The sequence below is a fragment of the Triticum dicoccoides genome, chromosome 7A (genome assembly GCF_002162155.2).
Source record: "Triticum dicoccoides isolate Atlit2015 ecotype Zavitan chromosome 7A, WEW_v2.0, whole genome shotgun sequence".
NCBI lineage: Eukaryota > Viridiplantae > Streptophyta > Magnoliopsida > Poales > Poaceae > Triticum > Triticum dicoccoides.
In genome coordinates this window covers 130,244,929-130,264,262 of record NC_041392.1, presented here as the reverse complement: position 1 = coordinate 130,264,262, position 19,334 = coordinate 130,244,929, and the positions used below count along the sequence as shown (strand labels likewise).

Here is a 19,334-nt window from a genome sequence, read left to right as displayed (position 1 = left end):
CTGCGGTCCCTGTGATCTGACCTGACCTCACCGATGGGAGCCGTCGCCGTTGCTTTCTCTGTTCGATAACGATGGCCACCAACGGCCAGCTGCGGCTCCAGTTCGGCCGACGACCAAGGAGAGATAGCTCGCACCCGTGGCCACACGATAACCAGAAAAGTGTTTGGCAAAGGAAACGGGCCGCGTACGCTTCTTTGCGATGAACAGGAAACAAGATACTCCATACATACTCGTATGTTTGAAGTTGATTGTAAGCCACAACACTGAACGTATAACCACATTCCACGTACTACGCTACATTGCCGGTCGCCAATGACCAAAAGTTGCAGTCACCAATCAGACCCGCAATGGGAATCGAACTGAAATTTTGATTTGGGCCAGTCAATTTGGCCTGGATCAGTTTGAAGTGTTAGATGAAAAACAAACAGCCCAGATTATGCCTTCTTCCTCCATGCGTTTTCCAGATCGCATATTTTTCATGCTGCCACCGCCACGCCGTAGCGCCCTCCCCTCAACCTACCCCCACCACCGGTCTTGCCGCCGCCCACGGCCATCCCTCTAGCCCCGTCAATGTCCATTTTTTTCCTTCGGCAAAGCCCCACCCTAAGCCCTAAGATAGAAAATGGGATGATGACGGCGAGCCTTTTCTTTCTCTCAGGCAAGGCCCTTCCTTCTCCTTCCTTCATTCAAAATCAACTGACTCGAATTTGAAATTCAGCTGACTGACATTGTAGCTAAAGTGCAATACAATCATCACAGCATAGGCATAAAACCTGCATCACGATACCCACTGATTTGCACTAAAAACGAGTATTCCACAAATATACAAACTCATTCACACCATGGTACAGGTACAGTTCTCTTACACACAAAACCCCCACAACCTGCAAGCACAACACACGTACCGAAGATCGGGTGATCATATATATACAAACGACTATCGCTACCATCATCAATTGGATAATCTCGAGGGTCGTGGCTTGTGGTCCACTATACAATCGTGTGTATGGCATCTGAATCATCTTCGCAATTTCCCTCAGCCTTCCTCAGTTTCGCCACCAGGGTCCATATATTTGCGAGCTCGCCCTCCAGGAACGCCTCCTTCTGCTTCGACTCCTCGATTTTCTTCTGAAGTTCAGCTTCTCTCTGGTCCTTCTCCACGAGCATGGCCTCCAGAGCTTGCTCCCTCTGGCTGCTTGAGTTCGTGTCCCTTTTACCACCCGGTTCGTGCCGTTCGATGTGGCCGCCCTTTCGAGCTGCCTTCGGGCTATGGCTTGCTCTTCGTGGAGTCGAGTTTCTCGCCGACTCCAACTCGCCGGCGAGCTTCTCGTTCTGCTTGACGAGCTTGGTGACTTCTTCAGAAAGTGCTCTCAGTTCCACACCCGCGGCTGAGGCCAGGCCCTTGGCGTACGTGCTTTCCTCCAGAAGTTCCTGGTTACGGGCCTCTAGCTGAGCTTTGACTTCAGTCAGTTCGCACAATCTCTGCTTCAGTTCGCCGATCTCTGACTGAAGAGGAATACAAGTAACATAAGAGCACCATATATACTTTTGGTCCCCAATCACATAAACTAGCTAAATGAGTAACGTATAAACTAAAAAGAGGTAATGTGCCGTATTAGATAAATGGAAGAGCAGCATCCGCGACAGGCTAATTGTGTGATGCCCTGTTTTGAAGCACTAATTTGCAGGATTATATTGGATTTGAAGAAAACTAAAAACTGTATTGCTAATTAGCAATAACTAAGGACATGACAAGTGTACGTGCAGTATCATGACAAGCAAAGGGCAAAAGGTATAATGTCATCTAGGCCAATCTTATCATCAGATGCATGACACACAGAATACATGTGCCAAGCACCGGGCTATATAGGCTTCAGTTCAGAGGATAGGAAAACTGGACTTGCATCTGAACGGAAGGATGATGGACCAGAGTGTAGAGACAAGCCAAACCTGTGATGTGTTTTCCAGTGGCTTTTCAGACACATCACTGGATAATGGATTATCATTATGAACTTGCGATCCAACGTCATGGCCGATGCCTGTTTGCTGCTGCAATCTGATTCTTTCTGGTAAAAACTCGTCAATTTGAAGAGCTTGGACGATCTGTTCTTTCAAGTAAACAACCGTTTCTCGCAACTCTTCACATTCGATTGCCTGATAAAGAAAACTTGTAAATTACAAACTTTTGCGCTTATTTCTAAACATATAATCAAATATAACCTTTTTCTCTAGCTGGTCTTCCAGTATCCTGTTATCTGCTGTTTTCACCTGCAGTACATACAGAAAATGACCTTGCAATAACTGAAAGAAACTTATAGCAGCACATTCAACATACAAACTTTTTTTGTTACCAGCCATACAGTTCAATAAGAGAGGATGAGCATATAGCAGGCCAACTTGGGTAAACAAAGGGGTGCTCTCTTGTGAAGGAAATACAATTTTGGGTGAGAGAACACCAGTACATAACTGAAAATTTGGAATCGCTGCATCAAAATTTCTAGTTTCGGTGCTCCTTCCCAACAATACTACACCAATTCAAAACGCAATGGATTCAGTATGGTTTTACTACAGAAATTCGGAATACTTTGGTTTTCATGTATGTGTCCCCTCTTTTGGAGTATATGCTAATGTGGACAATTTTGTACCTGACAATTGCAATTTGTAGTTTCAAATACCTTAACTTTAGTGCTCATTCCATTTTTCTGATAAAAAGCTGAAATAGCTCTTTTCGAGAGAGGGTTGAGCTTCATCAAACAGTATTCATAACATGCAGAAAAACTGGTCACATTTGTATTAAGAAGAGAATAAAAGAGGAAAGATTCAGTAGAACGCCTCCATACCTCAAGTTGAAAGGCCTTCTCATTGAGTTGCTTAAGTATCTTAGTGTAATACTGAAGACAATGAAATAGTCTGTTATGTATGCATATCAAAAGAGCAAGATCAAAACCGCATATAGTGCACATAAACATTACCGATGAAAGTTTTGAAGTGTCAAGCTTTTCTTGACTGTCTAACACTGAATGAACATTTTGATTTTCCAAAGATATTATCTGCCGCTTGCATTTAATCTCATCATTGGCCATCTTTTCCATCTTCAGACAAAGGCACAATTTTGAAGAACAAGTGTGCTAATAAAATAGCGAAAAGTGTACCAGGGAGAGGTTTACCTCAATCTGTTTGTTCATTCCGCTTATTCCAGCTTCCTCTGTGAGGTGCTTTACAACGTTTGCGTGGAGCACAGCCTCCCCTGACGAAATCTTTAACTGCTCCCTCAGTAGATCAACATCATCTAAGATTTCACTTTTTCTGCTGACCTGAGCCATACAATAGAGCAGATTATGTGAAACGATAACATGCTTTTAGGCTATCTACGCACGCTTGCACTAGACTACTTATATCAATTACTTGCTCCCAGTCTGCTAAAGTTCATCTTCTGTATTTCTCCTACTTTTTCGTTTTGTGTTTAGAAATGCAACCCATTTTGTTTGTCTAAATGGAATGCAAACGAAGGGAAAATGTGCTCACACTTTGTACGGACAGTATTTCTTCTACAGGAGAGCTGTCAGAAGGAATTCCAAGATCAACGCTCAAAAAATCAGCTGGTACATTCTCATCAAGCATAGAATTCCACGTCCTCTGTTCTGATAGAAAATTAATCCCATCCTCCAGACGTGTTGGAGGAGCAGTGAATGATTTGGTCAAACTAGATTTACCACCATCAGAACATGCCAGGGTAGCAGAACCACTATCACGCTTCTGCATACAGTTAAAATATAAAGATCAGAGTGAAGGAGAACTCTGACAAAGCAGATGGGTCATTCGTTCTGGCTTGGCTCCGGAAAAAGAACTATAACCTTATCCATACTAAAAAGTTCCTCACAGAATCTGAGATGACACATATACGGCCATGCACATCATGTTGTGATGCACTACATCTATACACCACATTGTCTAAACTAACCATTCTTATGAGGCCATATGGCTTGATATAAGCTGGGTTCTGACATGTAATATCAGAAGGAAAACACAACTGTTCACCATGCTAAATACTCCCTCCGTTCCCAAATATTTGTCTTTCTAAACATTTCAACAAGTGACTACATACGAAGCAAAATGAGTTAATCTGCACTCTAAGATATGTCTACATACATCCGTATGTTGTATCCATTTGAAATGTCTAGAAAAGACAAATATTTGGGAACGGAGGGAGTATAATGTTTAAATACAGTTAATTAAAAAGTATCTGATTTGTGTACCCGAAGTTTGAACCAGTTAAGGAGTCCTTTACGACTTTGCTTCTCCTCCTTAGGAGACATTTCAAGTGCTTCACCAAATCCTTCCATCGGCATAACCAGCTCATTTCTATAGTTATTCATGACAATATCTCGCCTTCTATGCGGGAGATATGCCAGCTGCAATTTTAGCAGACAAACTTTAGAAAAATAAAGGCATTACAACTAATGAAAAAGACATCATGGTAAAAGATAAATGCAAGCTGATTGAATTATATTATTTTGTAACATTATCTGAATATTCAAACCTCTCCTTCACCAAAAGAATGTCTGCGCCTTGTGCCAGGATGTTGAGATGATCTAGTAGTCTGGGTTGCTCTGGTGGAAACCAGGATTAGTTTTGTTAGACGCTGTATCCTGCCAAGCAAAGCAGCTTTGGCTTCTTCTTCTTGTTCCAGTCTAGATTGAAGCTTGACATTACCATCTTCTAGCTTTTCATGTGATGAATAAGTAGTTACGAACTTAGAATCCATCAGTGATGCACCGAAATATTTCCTTCAAACATGATAAATAAAGTGAAAGACAACAAATCCATAAAGCACTAAATGAGACAATAAAAAAAGTATCACCTTCTGTTTCCAAAGAATGATATTATCTTCTGTGACATCTTTCAAAGGAGTGGCAGTAAAGATCCCTCTTTTCAGTTGTTCTAGCTCTTCCCTTAGTTGACGAATTTCACTTTGGTACTTCTTTATTAGAGATTTCTCATCAATAATCTGAAAACCATGAATACAGTTACAAAAGAAGTCAGAGATAAACACATAAGGCGGAGAATCTGTTAAGCAAGCATGTCCACCTTGTTTTGTAATGCTTGGATCTCAATGTGCTTTGATCGGTGGGCAAATTTTAACGTGTTATGAGTTTCTTCAGAGTTGCTCGATGCTGGAGTAACCGTGCAAATCAGCTGCACAAAATCAATACACAAATGATTGCGATACCAAAAATGAAAGAATATAACTTTTAAGCAGTATCCTGAAGAACTCACAGAAACACGTCCTTGGCCACTCAAGGATGACTGCAGCAAACGTGTTAATTTTGAGTTCCGGAATGGAACATGAGTAGCTTTTCCGTCAGTCAGTTTTGATATCACCTGGAATATCCACAAAAAATTATGTTAGATAAGAAACTAAGAAAGTACAACTAATCCTCATGACTTGACCAGCTTCTGCCCTAAATCACTAGGAAAAATTATAAACAATAAATAAATAAATACACATGGAATGGAATAATAGTGGTTCTGCTAAATTTTTAATACACTGTCTTGTTTTTCCGTGATGTTGTTACTAATACACTGTGCACATTGAACCCTTTCTAATTTTCTTACAAATGCCTCTAGAAAGTGAAATAACTAACCGACATCAGGGATGTAGAGCTGTGGCATTGGGAGCATAGACAGGGTTTAGGCTATAAAATCCCAAAGCCACGGTCTACACACACAATGCGCAGGCAACAACATATATAAGTTTATAGAATTTTAGTATCATGAGCATAACATGTTTATAGCTCTATATTAGGAAAGATTCTTGTCATCAAATTGTGATTACAGGACCGAGGCCCACCGTTCCAAGAGTCAGCAGACTTTTATTGATATAAGACCCTTCCTTCCGGCGTGCTCCTGTTGTTTCAGCCCTTGAACTCTCTGAACCTGCCAGATCGATGAGGTTCTGCAAATGAGTGACAAAACTAAGAAATGATTATGTTTTGGGTGCATGAATGCACATAATGTTCAGATGCTGCAATAAATGGACACAAGTGCATATGGAGCGTGCATATAGATATGTACAATTAATTAGAGTAATGAGAGTGATTGTGAACAGGAGGGGGGGGGGGGGATCTCACCAGCTGCGAAAAAGTAACCGTTTCTCCTTCATTAGACTCACAGAAGGGGCTGCTCTCTACTGTCTGTGTGAAACAATAAATTGGAAAGTTATAGAAGATGTATGCCGAAAGAAATATGTTAAAAGACTTCCATGTAACTACACATATTATGACAAAAATATCACAAAATTACATTGAAAAAGGTTTGCACGGAGCGCACATTCTTTGACGTGCCTACTGCAGAATCATTAGTTTATGAACATAAAGAAATCACTTGTATTACCAGTGTGAAAATTGTGTGGCTTCTGCTACTTAGAAGATTAAAGTTAGTGGATCCAACATGCCTATGCTCTGAAAAAAATAGAACACAGTAAAGTCATAAGTACATTGTTCCGCATGTGCATTTCACCCTAAGAACAGCAGTAAACGAAGTCCGAGGAGCCGTATACCAACAAGTGCAATTTGTGTGTTTATCATAGTGCATTTTTCAATTAACCTGGATTATATGTTTGCAGTAAATTATTTGGGATACCATCTAGTAAGTCAAGGCAACATATACTGTTTATCCAAAATATAAAATGAACAAGTGACATGTTTGCAATCCGTATATATAAAATATACTCATTCTTCTGTCGATGTGTTGATATATGGCGAACTAGACATGTGCAGATGTGCTATATCAGCAATCCACGGGTATTCTACAGTAGCTAGAAAGAAATATCCAAATGGCTGTGTTCCCTTATGAAGTATCATCAGATTTACTTTTATACAAAATTTAACATCGTTACATGATAGTTTGTTCCAGGCATATTAACGAAAGACTATTAGATAAGAATTATCCTCATAACTACTGTCGACTCATAGTGATATCCTGATATTCTTCATACAACCTTGCTGGTAAAGGTACATCAAAGAAACAACAAAATAAATAAAAGGAACCTTCTCCGGCTGCAATAAGGGACAAAACATGGGTAGGAGATAACACTACTTCTTCCTTTATGCCCTCAACAAATGTTCCCTGTGAGAATGAACTATAATCAAGAAAATACGGTAATATAGTTCAAGACAGTCACGTGCTGCATATGCTGTAAGCAATTGGCATTTTATGTGTGATTGCCCGTGTTATAAGATTTCAAAATAATGTCATCATGTTCTTGCATCATCCATCAAGCAGTTTTCATATGTTGGGAAAAAACACTCCAGGAAGTACACGAATTTGTGGTCTAAATTGACTTAAATGTTTGAGTAGGAAAACGATGACCTGTACTTAGACCAATACTTAGCAACCTGCATTCTTGTGTACCATGGACAACACTATATGGAGAGAATCGACCAGTAATAGTCCTCAAGAAAGTTCAGTGTTCAGTTAGTTAAATTAACTTTTAGAAGCAGTAAAAAAATATTTCAGAAGAATTATCTCAGTAACTTTTAAAATTTACTAGTTAACTAGAAAAGTACACAGATTGTGTGATAGAGACTCCTGTTACTTGAAAAAGAGATGTTTCAAACCTGAAGATCCTCCCTAATTCGTAAATTCTTCCCTGCAGGATTTAGGAGATCGTTCACAACCTATAAAGGGTGAGGCTCCCAATTAATACAAGATAGAAAATTATTATAGAAAAATGCACATTTAGTTGACTGTTCAGAATGAGTCACTCAGTTCAAAATAAATATTATGGAGAAATTATTTCAGAAAAACCATGTTCCTAGATAATAAATGTGTAACTCCCCAGGGTACGTGCAAAAAAGTAAGAAAACCAGGTAGGCATAAAAAGGTAAGTTTTACACTTGCATCAACCAATTTCCGTCTTTCAGGAACTACTCTTTATTGGTAACTTGCCAAAGTTATTGTTACAAAAATGGATTATAGTTTCACTCAGGATCCAGACGACATGGTTATGTTGGTTTTCTCTTTTTGTAATTTACTCTTCAGCGGTTGGCTTGATAATAAATAAAGGGGCCCAGATTATAGCCTATAGGAAACTAAAAGTTGAGCTTCATCCTCATCTTAGCTTAATGACCACCGTTGGGCCTAAATGAGACTTAGCATTACTGATCAGTGCATAACTACGCTAATACCGGCTCGACTACTATGATTTGTGTATATCATTAACAAACCTCTTTCACATGCTTCCTAGTACTATTAGCATGTTTCTATTCCAGGCTAAGCTATAAGCAAGAAGCAAAATAAATACTGTGTTAAGAACCCAGGAAAAAAACTGCATTTACATGTGTGACGTTCATGCCCATCGCTTTAAGGTTATCTAAACTGAAGTTTGTTACATCTTACTGTGACATAGAAACACTGGTTAGCTGCGGGTGTTATGAAAACAATCAGGGAGTACAAACCAACCTAGGTGCTGACTAGAATTAAATTTATCAAGGCTGCACAATGAAATGCAGAATTGGGAACAACCAACCTCGTTATAAATTTCCAGGTATGATACACGAAGAAGAAACTCCCGATTCAGGGTCTACAAAGTAAAACCAAATCAATACAATGATTTGGTCGAATCATCATAGGGTATGGATTCGAGTAGTACCTCTTGTATTATGCCAAACGCATCTTTCACGGCCAAAGGTATAATCCCTGGGGATCTTTGATCTCCCTGCTTGTAGCGCAGCGCAAGTGTATGTGAAGAAATCAAAAATGTTTGGCATATACACATTATAGTTTAATGTTTGTATAGAGAAAAGGGCATAAATGGTTATCATCACTAGTTATAATGAAAACTGAAAACAAAATGCTATGTTACACATCTGATGATTAGAAGAACAAACTCTACATCTCAGCAAAAGGTGTATGTCAAACAATTCGGGCTGCATAGCATTGCCCAAGCACAAGACTGGGATTCCATGAATTTTTGAGGAAGGATGGTATCTAAAACAAGCTTCTTGCTACAAATGTACGTACATGCATCGTGTGTGTCTTCCCACTGCTTGTAACCCCATATGCAAATATTGTACCTGACAGAGTGACAGTGAAAACAAAAGGGAAGTTTATCATTCCTCCCCAGCAATTGAGAGCAGTAATTGTGTAATGGCATCCTAAGTTCACCACTGAAGACTAATATGAATAAATGAACTTTCACATGAATCAGTAATTTATTGAGTTCAACCTGACAGACTACAGTGATGCTCATAAATTACCCCAAAGCAATTTTGCATTCAGATAAACTAGTGCAACATTTAACAAATTACCAAGAGAACACCAATATGTAGCCCAACAAGAATCCTTTACAAAACAGAAAGCAGAGGAACAAGAGTATACATGATCAGTACCATTTATTCCTTGCATGGCACCACTGACAACATGTTGAGCCGCAACATCATATACCTGTTGTGTTGTCGTAGTTGGTCCAAACACACGATCTGGTTGTAAAACCTCCCATTAGCCACTTAGAAAAGAAATTTGAAATTGACAACAGAACTTTGTTGTCACTTATGAATACGGCTTCGGTACTGACTTCAAGAAGAAACATTTGATGATTCCATTGAATACTCTGCCTACACAGTTATATATCAACATTGCTGTATAATTTATCTATTGTGTTACGCTGTTACTCCAGCTGTCTAGCATATATGCAGAGCACCAGAATTGTGTCATTGTTCAGAAGGTAGCAATTATTGTTCTGTTACTGCTTGCCGTCCGCAAGCGTTCCACTGATTCTCCGACACTTCAAATTCAGTGAGTCTCGTCATCAATCACTCAGTTTACATACCATAGGCATAGGCGATGTTGGGATTGTGCTCGTTCCGCACGATGGTCTCGCCGTCCGCGTACCACGCGATCTCCTCCCCCTGCCGAATCTCCCGCGAACTTCCACACACACACACACACACACACACACACACACACACACACACACAAACAAAACCACCAGCAGGGTCACTCCACATTGCCCGAATCCAAAACCCAGCCAAACCACGTACGCGGTGGTGCAGCCGAAGCAAACCTGAGCGGCCGGAAGCGGACGGTGGCGGTGACGCTCTCCTTGGCCGACGGCGCCTCCCCGGCCCCCGGCTCGTCGAACGCCTCGGGCGAGAACTCCGCCGCGAACCGCGACCGGGGCGTCGCGGTGGTGTACGTCGGCGAGTCCGACTGAGCCCCATCCCGCCCCGCCGCCGCCGCGGCCGCCCCACGGGAGGCATTCCGGCGCGGCGACGCCATGGCCGCCACCACCGCAGACGCGCGGGCTCGGGCCTAGCGGCGCGTGCAAATGGGAGTCGCCATTGGCGCTGGCGCAACCGGCATTGGATCTATGCGGCCGTGCGGGAGGGGAGGCGAGGCGAGGCCGCGCGCGCGCGCGGTTTGGCTTGGCCTTTTGGCCGTGGCGTGGCCGTGGGGCGTGATACGGTTTGGTTCGCTTGGCTTTGAAGCGATGCGGGGGAGCAGGTAAAAAGGATTGATTTCTCGAAGGGAAACGGGCGAAAAGGTGAAAAAGACGGCCACCTTTTGGTTGAATTTCCAACCCACTTTTGCAAATTTTAATTGCGCGTTGGTTACTCGATGCAATGTGTGCCTTTTCTTCTAAAATCACAGTTTTTTTTCTTTTGTTGAGGGAAGCTAAAAATCGCGGCTAATGTGGGATCGTGAACTGAGGATGGTTAGATCGATGATCCCCGTGATGAAAAGTGTTGTTACACGTACGATGAAAATTCATCCAAAGTTGTGTACGATAAGACTAATCTATGCTTGTGGGCCACATCAGATTGAATCAAGCCTCTCTTTTGTCGTACAGAATCGGATGAGAAAAATCATATGTAAGACAATTTCGCGCGATGAAAGCTGCTGGTTTCAAGTCCTAGACTTGCATGGATACGCGTATGCTTCTAAATTTATTTCAGACTTTTAGACTTTGTTCGTTTAATGAGAGACGGACGTTCTCATCGGACTGCATGATGTCTGTGAGGCGTAGTTTTCGAAGATGCTCATATGTACACACACGGCAAAACTTCATCCCGAGCTAGCTGCCCAACCCATTCACAATCAGCGCTCATGCGGAGAGACTGTTGCCGTTGTCGACTCGTTGACCCCTCCAAAATACTGTACAACAACGAACTCGCCAGACTGACTGGTGATTTTGTCTTGGCAGTTAACGACGCAAGTCCGGACCTGGCAGAGCAGGTAGGTTCCGACAGATTAGAGCGCGCTGTACATCTCGTGGACGCGGGACGGCAACAAACGTCGGCTCGGTGCGTGCATATGCATGCATGCCCGCGGGGACCGGCGGCTTGGCGTCTCGCGCGGCCGGCCAGCGATCCACCGCCGGCCGTGTGCCCCGTTGCTTCCGGCTCAGGGCAGCCAGCGTGCCCGGTCGCGGTCTGCTGCCAACGCACGCGACGCGACCTAGCGGGTCGCAAAATTGGCAGTGGCCGTACGTGCGCCACTCGAACGTTCTGTATTGACTCGATCGATGAACGGCACTCGTGTTCGTGCGTGGTGCTTTGACATTTCATTGACGACGCTGGGTTTTGGTGCCGTGCCAGCCCTGTCGGCCCTGACAGCGGGCCCCGCCTGTCACATTTCGCGCCAGACGACTCCCAACCGTGCGTTTGGTGCTATCGGCAAAAAAAACATTACGTACGTAGTACCAAATACCGATGGCTTTCGCAAACGGTTAGTCAAACAGCGGTTCCCTGAGAGCCCTACGCTCTAAGTTTTTTCCCCTAACCCTAAAACCTCTGGCGGCGCTGAAGGCGATTAGGATTTGGACGTGGAAACAGCCTTCGTCCGGTGATCTATCGCCGATGCGAGAAATCCGTCGAGGGGGAGTACTTGCGCATGGCAGGATCCACCTCTGCGGCGGGGGCGGCGCCGGAGAGCGACCCTCTGGCGGGCCGCGCGGCCAGGAAACAACTGGAGGAAGCTTTAGGGAAACTTGATATCTCCGAGGAAGAGGCTACTCCTTTGATACTTGATGATCGCATCGAGGACGGACCGGGGAAGTGGTTGTTGGCTGGTAAGGTGCTACACCGTAATCAACTCCATATACAGACTATCACCAACGCCCTGCGCCCGGCATGGGGAAATCCACGAGGTCTTCAGTTCAGATCTGCCGGGATTAACATCTTTGTGGCAGAGTTTGAGAACCAGAGAGATAGGGATCGTGTTTGGGAGGGATCCCCATGGCATATCAATAAGAATGTGGTGGTGCTAGCGGAATTTGATGACTGCATGAGGCCGGATGAGGTGAAGTTTGATAAGTTGCAAGTATGGGCTAGGGTTGTTAACCTGCCATACAATTTGCGTGATGAGGCATGGTGGAAACCAATAGCTCAACAGATAGACAAGAACGCTCTTTCAGTTAAATTTGACCACAATGGTGGGTTTCTGCGAGCGAGAATTTCCATCGATGTTGCAAAGCCGATCAAGCGTTGGATCTTGATAGACTCTGCCAGGAGGAAGAAGGTAGATATGTACGATATCCAGTATGAAAATATACCTTACTTCTGTTTCTCCTGTGGTAGGTTAGGGCACTCAGACTTGTATTGCCCAACTCCTGGTTCTAGGGACGAGAAGGGAGAGCTCCCGTTCGGCCCAAAATTACGAGCTCCTGACGAGTCCCGGAAGTCACCGAGTAGTGATAATTCTTCTAAGGATCCACAGAAGGGTGCCAGCAACAAGCCAACGACTAGAAACTCAAGCACCAATAAGGAGCCGGGGGAAGAGGTTATTTCCCCGATTAAGCACAAGCCTCCACCAAAGAGGAAAGATGCTCCGAACCAAGTATACAGACCGGTGATGAAAACCTTGCTGCTCACAGATGGGGAACCGAGTACAGCCAATGGAGGTGATACTGTTGGCACGGATGGTGAGACTTCTGCTAGCAATGAAGTGGAAGGTGATGACTTTGTACGGGACCCAAAGAAAAAGAAGCCCACTCCAGAGAATTCGGCAGAGACCGCGCCGCGGTCCTACCCGATATAATGACATGCTTGAGCTGGAACTGCCGGGGGCTTGGGAACCCCGAGGCAGTTCGCGAGCTTCGCAGTATAGTGAAGCTAGAATGTGACGTCCAAGACCGGAGCTTCAGAGTCCTTCCAGGGTTTCCGAGATTCATTGTGTGATTTGTTTCGTCTGTTGCATTCATCTTTGCATCGTGTGCATTGCATCATGTTATCATGCCATCATGTCATTTCTTTTTCTTAGCTCAACTAAATAAATCGTATGGATCTCCGATCCATTTAAATCGAGGGAAGAGTGACTTCTCTTTATAACTTTATCCTCCTAATATTTAGGGAGCTATTATAAATATTCCATTATTTTGGAATCATCATAACACACGTGCAAATAATTCCTCATGTCTATTCCTCTTCGAGTTTGACCTTCAAACCTTGCCAATATCTCTCATCTCTTTTATCGAGGCTCCTCCTAAAACCTCAACATTTTTGGACACTTCTATAACCAAGCCCTAGTTCAAACCCATTTGAATTAAATTCAAATGTGTTTGAATGACATCTTTCAATCATGTCTCCCCTATTTTTTGTGGACCGTGCACATTTTTATGAGCCCATGAAAATTATCCCCGTGCCCAAACTCTTTCTCTAACCTTTCTTTTCTTCCCTTTTTATTTCTCTTTATTTTTTCTGTTTTGAAAAGGGTGAGAAGAGGAGTGAGAAGAGGGGGCCAGGCCGGCCATTTACCTCTAAGCCCATCAGCCAGCCCACTTGGGCCTCCCCACTCTAGCCGGTCAGGCCCAACCCGCACCAGACCTAACCCTAGCAGCCTTAGCCCTCTCCCTCGATCCCCATCTCTCACTCCCTCGCATCTTCCCTCGCGCCGCCAGAGTCCTCTCGCCCGAACCCCATCTCCTCGATCCCCATCTCTCCTCCTCCCCGTTCGTCTTCCTCACCGGGAGCCCGAGCTCCGCCAGAAGCCGCACGCCCGCTGGAGCAGAGTCTTCGTCAGCCACTGCCTCGTTCCCCTTCAAGCTCGAGCCGAGCTCTTCATCTCCTACCGCAGGAGCTCTGCACCATCCCACGCCCTCAAGTGCCCCGCCGGCCTGCGACGCCGCCGCCAACCTCCACCAGGAGCCCGCGACCCCTACGCCTCCTTCCGCACCCATTCCCGGTGCTGCGAGACCGCTACTTCGCCTTCCACTCGCAGGTCCGCCCACCACCGGTGTCGTTGTCAACCGCCGCCAAGCGCCATCCCATTCCCCTGCCTCCCTACTTCGTCCGCCGTGCCTCCATGCTGCAGCGCCACTGTCCTCGACCTCCCCGTGTTCCCGGCCTCCTCGCGTCCCCTGGTTGCCTCTCTCTGCAGCGAACAGCTGCAGCTCAGCGCCTCGGCACCCCTGCACCCCAAGTCCGTCGCTACCTCACTGGAGAACGTCGTCCTCGCTAGAATCCTCTTCGTCAGCCGATGCCTCCGCTTCGCCTGACCCGGGCCCCTGATTCATCTCGAACAGCAGCAGTAGCTCGCCAGCTTGTCCCTGTGGGCTCGAATTCAGTCAAACACCATGGTCAAGACCACCTCCGTGAGGAATGCAAGATGCATCCTCCGTGCACCCCCGCTTGTGGCTATTAACGTCAAGACCGTCTAGGTTTTTCACCAAGCACCACCCTCGTCAAGTACTACTACAAACCCGGAGATTTCGGATGCATCAAGTCCCCGAGGAGACCCGTTTTTCGTCAAGTTCGACTACCCGTATCATCAAGTACCACTACGGCCGAAGATCTCGGAAACGCCAAGCACCCCTTCGAGATGATGAGACCGACAAGTTCAAATGACCCCAAGTACCTCTCCGAAAACGAGACATATACCGCTACCATCGCAAGAATCGAGACCGACAAGTCCAAAGAAGCAAGTACCACTCCGAACCATGTACGACGACCGTCGCCGAAGACCCGTGTAATGCAAACGTCAAGTTCAACTACCGTCGCGTGAACCGCTACTTCCCACGATGACCCAGTGAAAAACTACTTCCCCTTCGACACGTGTACCCCTACCGCCGAACTCGATCCGTTCCGATAATGCACGCTTCGAAGGTATAACCCCGAGATGACGTCCTTGAACGAATGCTTGCGATGTATGAGATGCTCGTGCTTGCACTGTGCTCGATTTATCGGTGCACGTTGCCCTCTTTTACCTTGTCACCGTCATGTGGGAACCCGGTAACCGGGAGCACCCCACCTTCCATCCTTTGCATGCTCCCGCCACACTTTCTTTTGCACCGACGTCTCAATCGAGTTACCGGAACCAGAACGCTGCCGTGGCACCGTTTTCATTATCGTTGCCGTGGCACCCCTTTCCTTTCTACCACGGTGACAAATGTTTCATAATGCTCTTGTCAACTTTTAATAAAAATTGCATAATCTTGTTCATGTTATCTGCATCATGATAACAACAATTAAAATGTTTAGATTGTTGTTGCACCAAATTACTAATGCATATGGGGATTTACCGGATTTGTTGTTTGTTATATCCGGCCCCATTTAAATGGTATAGTTTTGTTATGCTTCACCTCTTGTCAGGTTAACCAACATTTAAATTTGTTGAGTACCTAACTGGGAGAGAACTAAATAATTAATGTGGTGTTCTGTCAATATGCAACGGAGTTGCATATTGAGCTCCACTTAATTTGTAGTATTGTTTGTGCACTTTGCCATGCCATGCTTCATTTAACCGGACATGCATCATACTTGATTGTGCATCATGCCATGTTTATGTGGTGGTTGTTTACTATGTTGTTTGCTTCTTTCCGGTGTTGCTTCTTCGGGTTAGTTCCGATAACGTCGCGTTTGTGAGGATTCGTTCGACTTCGTCCGTTTTGTCTTCTTCATGGACTCGTTCTTCTTCCTTGCGGGATTTCAGGCAAGATGATCATACCCTCGAAATCACTTCTATCTTTGCTTGCTTAGTTGCTCGCTCTTCTGCTATGCCTATGCTGCGATACCTACCACTTGCTTATCATGCCTCCCATATTGTTAAGCCAAGCCTCTAACCCACCTTGTCCTAGCAAACCGTTGTTTGGCTATGTTACCGCTTTGCTCATCCCCTCTTATAGCGTTGTTAGTTGCAGGTGAAGATTGAAGTTTGTTCCTTGTTGGAACATGGAGATCGTTCCTTGTTGGAACATTGTTTACTTGTTGGGATATCACAATATATCTTATTTAATTAATGCATCTATATACTTGGTAAAGGGTGGAAGGCTCGGCCTTATGCCTGGTGTTTTGTTCCACTCTTGCCGCCCTAGTTTCCGTCATATCGGTGTTATGTTCCCGGATTTTGCGTTCCTTACGCGGTTGGGTAATAATGGGAACCCCTTGACAGTTCGCCTTGAATAAAACTCTTCCAGCAATGCCCAACCTTGGTTTTACCATTTGCCTCACCACCACCTACTTTTCCCTTGGGAGTTGCTCTCTCGAGGGTCATCTTTATTTTAACCCCCCCCCGGGCCAGTGCTCCTCTGAGTGTTGGTCCGAACTGAGCTGCCTGCGGGGCCACCTCGGGGAAACTTGAGGGTTGGTTTTACTCGTAGCCAGTCTCATCTGAGTGTGCCCTGAGAACGAGATATGTGCAGCTCCTATCGGGATTTGTCGGCACATTCGGGCGGTGTTGCTGGATTTGTTTTACCATTGTCGAAATGTCTTGTAACCGGGATTCCGAGTCTGATCGGGCCTTCCCACTAGAAGGAATATCCTTCATTGACCGTGAGAGCTTGTGATGGGCTAAGTTGGGACTCCCCTGCAGGGATTTGAACTTTCGAAAGCCGTGCCCGCGGTTATGGGCAAATGGGAATTTGTTAACGTCCGGTTGTAGAAAACCTGAAGTTGACCTTAATTAAAATACATCAACCGCGTGTGTAACCATGATGGTCTCTTTCCGGCGGAGTCTGGGAAGTGAACACGGTGTTGGAGTTATGTTTGACGTAGGTTGTTTTAGGATCACTTCTTGATCATAGTTTCTCGATCGTGCTTTGCCTTCTCTTCTCGCTCTCATTTGCGTATGTTAGTGTCGGAGTAAATAGCCATGGGTAGCCTAGCCGGCTCCCCCTGGCCCTTCTGAAAAAAGTTACGAGCCCGCCCGGCTCCCAAGAATCAAAGACATGGGGCCGCCTTCCCCTCGCTGGCTGCCGCCCAGGCCGGTTCTCGGAAGGCGGTCCGACTTTAGCCCTCATGAGAAGGCCGACTCTAAGAAGCCGGCCATGAGAAGGCCGACTCCAAGAAGCCGGCTCCCCATAAAGCGGTCCAGACCGTACCCACAAAAGTTTGCACCCACCTAACGGCGGTGCGACGGGGCGTGGCTACAAAAGAGCTTGCCACCCCCGAATCTCGGAGCACGCCTGGCACAGTGCGCCGTACGGGGTAGGCATGACCCGTCCGACGCAGCACTGTTGCCATGTTGACCCTGGCATCACCCACGACGGGCCGCCAGCATGGCCCACAGGCAGTGGGCCCCTTTGAGCAGAGAGATGCCCGAAGGCGGCCACGCCTCCAACCAGTCGGCCCAAGACAGAGCCGGCTCCCCGCAGCCGGCTTGCCGCCTCCCTCGAAGAAGACGCCCCATTAAGGAGACAAGATGCGGTAAGGCTACAGCGATCGCCTGACAGGCGGCGGTACTGTAGCCACGCTTACCACGATGAAGCTCACGTCAACTAGATGAAGCCACATTAACCAGCCGCCGACCAGGCCCTGGACAGTGGGGCCTGCCTGTCGACCAAGGGGCCGGCAGCCGGCGGGACCCACCAGTCGGCGGGCCCCAGCAGCCGGCGCAGAAGCCGGCGAGCGCAGTCACAGACGGCTGGGCCCCGCGCCCAGTCAGATTACCATTGTACCCCCGGGGGGGTAGGCCTATATAAACCCCCCGGAGCACCCATGCAAAGGGTTGGACCCCCCGCTAGTTCTAGACACCACACATGTGACGCCCCCGATTCAATCGTACACTAATCATGCACGCAAATGTGTACGATCAAGATCAGGGACTCACGGGAAGATATCACAACACAACTCTAAAACATAAATAAGTCATACAAGCATCATAATACAAGCCAGGGGCCTCGAGGGCTCGAATACAAGTGCTCGATCATAGACGAGTCAGCGGAAGCAACAATATCTGAGTACAGACATAAGTTAAACAAGTTGCCATAAGATGGCTAGCACAAACTGGGATACAGATCGAAAGAGGCGCAGGCCTCCTGCCTGGGATCCTCCTAACTACTCTTGGTCATCGTCAGCGGCCGGCACGTAGTAGCAGGCACCTCCAGTGTAGTAGTCGTCGTCGACGGTGGCGTCTGGCTCCAGGGCTCCAGCATCTGGTTGCGACAACCAGGTAGAAGGGAAAGGGGGAAAAGAGGGAGAAAAGCAACCGTGAGTACTCATCCAAAGTACTCGCAAGCAAGGAGCTACACTACATATGCATGGGTATATGTGTAAAGGGCCATATCAGTGGACTGAACTGCAGAATGCCAGAATAAGAGGGGGGATAGCTAACCCTGTCGAAGACTACGCTTCTGGCAGCCTCCGTCTTGCAGCATGTAGAAGAGAGTAGATTGAAGTCCTCCAAGTAGCATCTCCAAGTAGCATCTCCAGTAGCATCGCATAGCATAATCCTACCCGGCGATCCTCCCCTCGTCGCCCTATGGAAAAGCGATCACCGGGTTGTCTGTGGAACTTGGAAGGGTGTGTTCTATTAAGTATCCAGTTCTAGTTGTCATAAGGTCAAGGTACAACTCCAAGTCGTCCTGTTACCGAAGATCATGGCTATTCGAATAGATTAACTTCCCTGCAGGGGTGCACCAACTTACCCAACACGCTTGATCCCATTTGGCCGGACACACTTTCCTGGGTCATGCCCGGCCGCGGAAGATCAACACGTCGCAGCCCCACCTAGGCACAACAGAGAGGCCAGCACGCCTGTCTAAACCTAAGCGCACAGGGGTCTGGGCCCATCGCCCTGAGCACACCTGCACGTTGCGTGGGCGGCCGAAAGCAGACCTAGCCTAGTGGCGTTCCAGTGCAATTCGGCGTGCGCCGCTCAGTCGCTGACGTCACGAAGTGCTTCGGCTGATACCACGACGTCGAGTGCCCATATCTTTCCCACGTAGTTGGTTAGTGCATATAGGCTCGTAGCCAACTCAGATCAAATACCAAGATCTCGTTAAGCGCGTTAAGTATCCACGAACGCCGAACAGGGCCAGGCCCACCTCTCTCCTAGGCGGTCTCAACCTGCCCTGTCGCTCCGCCACAAAGATCCACTCGCGGGTGCTCCACCAGCCG

General features: G+C 46.3%; 1 protein-coding gene across 1 annotated transcript; it reads right to left on the bottom strand.

The window, feature by feature from the left end:
- Positions 1 to 813: 813 nt before the first annotated feature.
- On the bottom strand, positions 814 to 10,435 carry LOC119330722 (kinesin-like protein KIN-7D, chloroplastic). The gene is made up of 23 exons (XM_037603841.1): positions 10,067 to 10,435; positions 9,833 to 9,930; positions 9,393 to 9,482; positions 9,025 to 9,077; positions 8,654 to 8,719; positions 8,531 to 8,584; positions 7,620 to 7,679; positions 7,050 to 7,128; positions 6,394 to 6,461; positions 6,132 to 6,194; positions 5,852 to 5,956; positions 5,278 to 5,382; positions 5,089 to 5,196; positions 4,862 to 5,008; positions 4,541 to 4,723; positions 4,257 to 4,412; positions 3,526 to 3,756; positions 3,168 to 3,314; positions 2,973 to 3,092; positions 2,841 to 2,891; positions 2,221 to 2,268; positions 1,951 to 2,154; positions 814 to 1,506 (listed from the first exon to the last, which is right to left on the bottom strand). The coding sequence occupies exons 1-23, from the start codon at positions 10,279 to 10,281 to the stop codon at positions 991 to 993; spliced, it is 2,967 nt and encodes a 988-aa protein (XP_037459738.1). The 5' UTR covers positions 10,282 to 10,435; the 3' UTR covers positions 814 to 990.
- Between the last annotated feature and the right edge of the window lie 8,899 nt (positions 10,436 to 19,334).

Coding starts and splice junctions, on each gene's coding strand:
- LOC119330722 (XM_037603841.1), bottom strand. CDS start 10,281: ATGGCGTCGCCGCGCCGGAATGCCTCCCGTGGGGCGGCCGCGGCGGCG. Junction 7,680..8,530: donor ACCTGGAAATTTATAACGAG/GTTGGTTGTTCC, acceptor CACCCTTTATAG/GTTGTGAACGATCTCCTAAA. Junction 5,197..5,277: donor GTGGCCAAGGACGTGTTTCT/GTGAGTTCTTCA, acceptor GATTTTGTGCAG/CTGATTTGCACGGTTACTCC.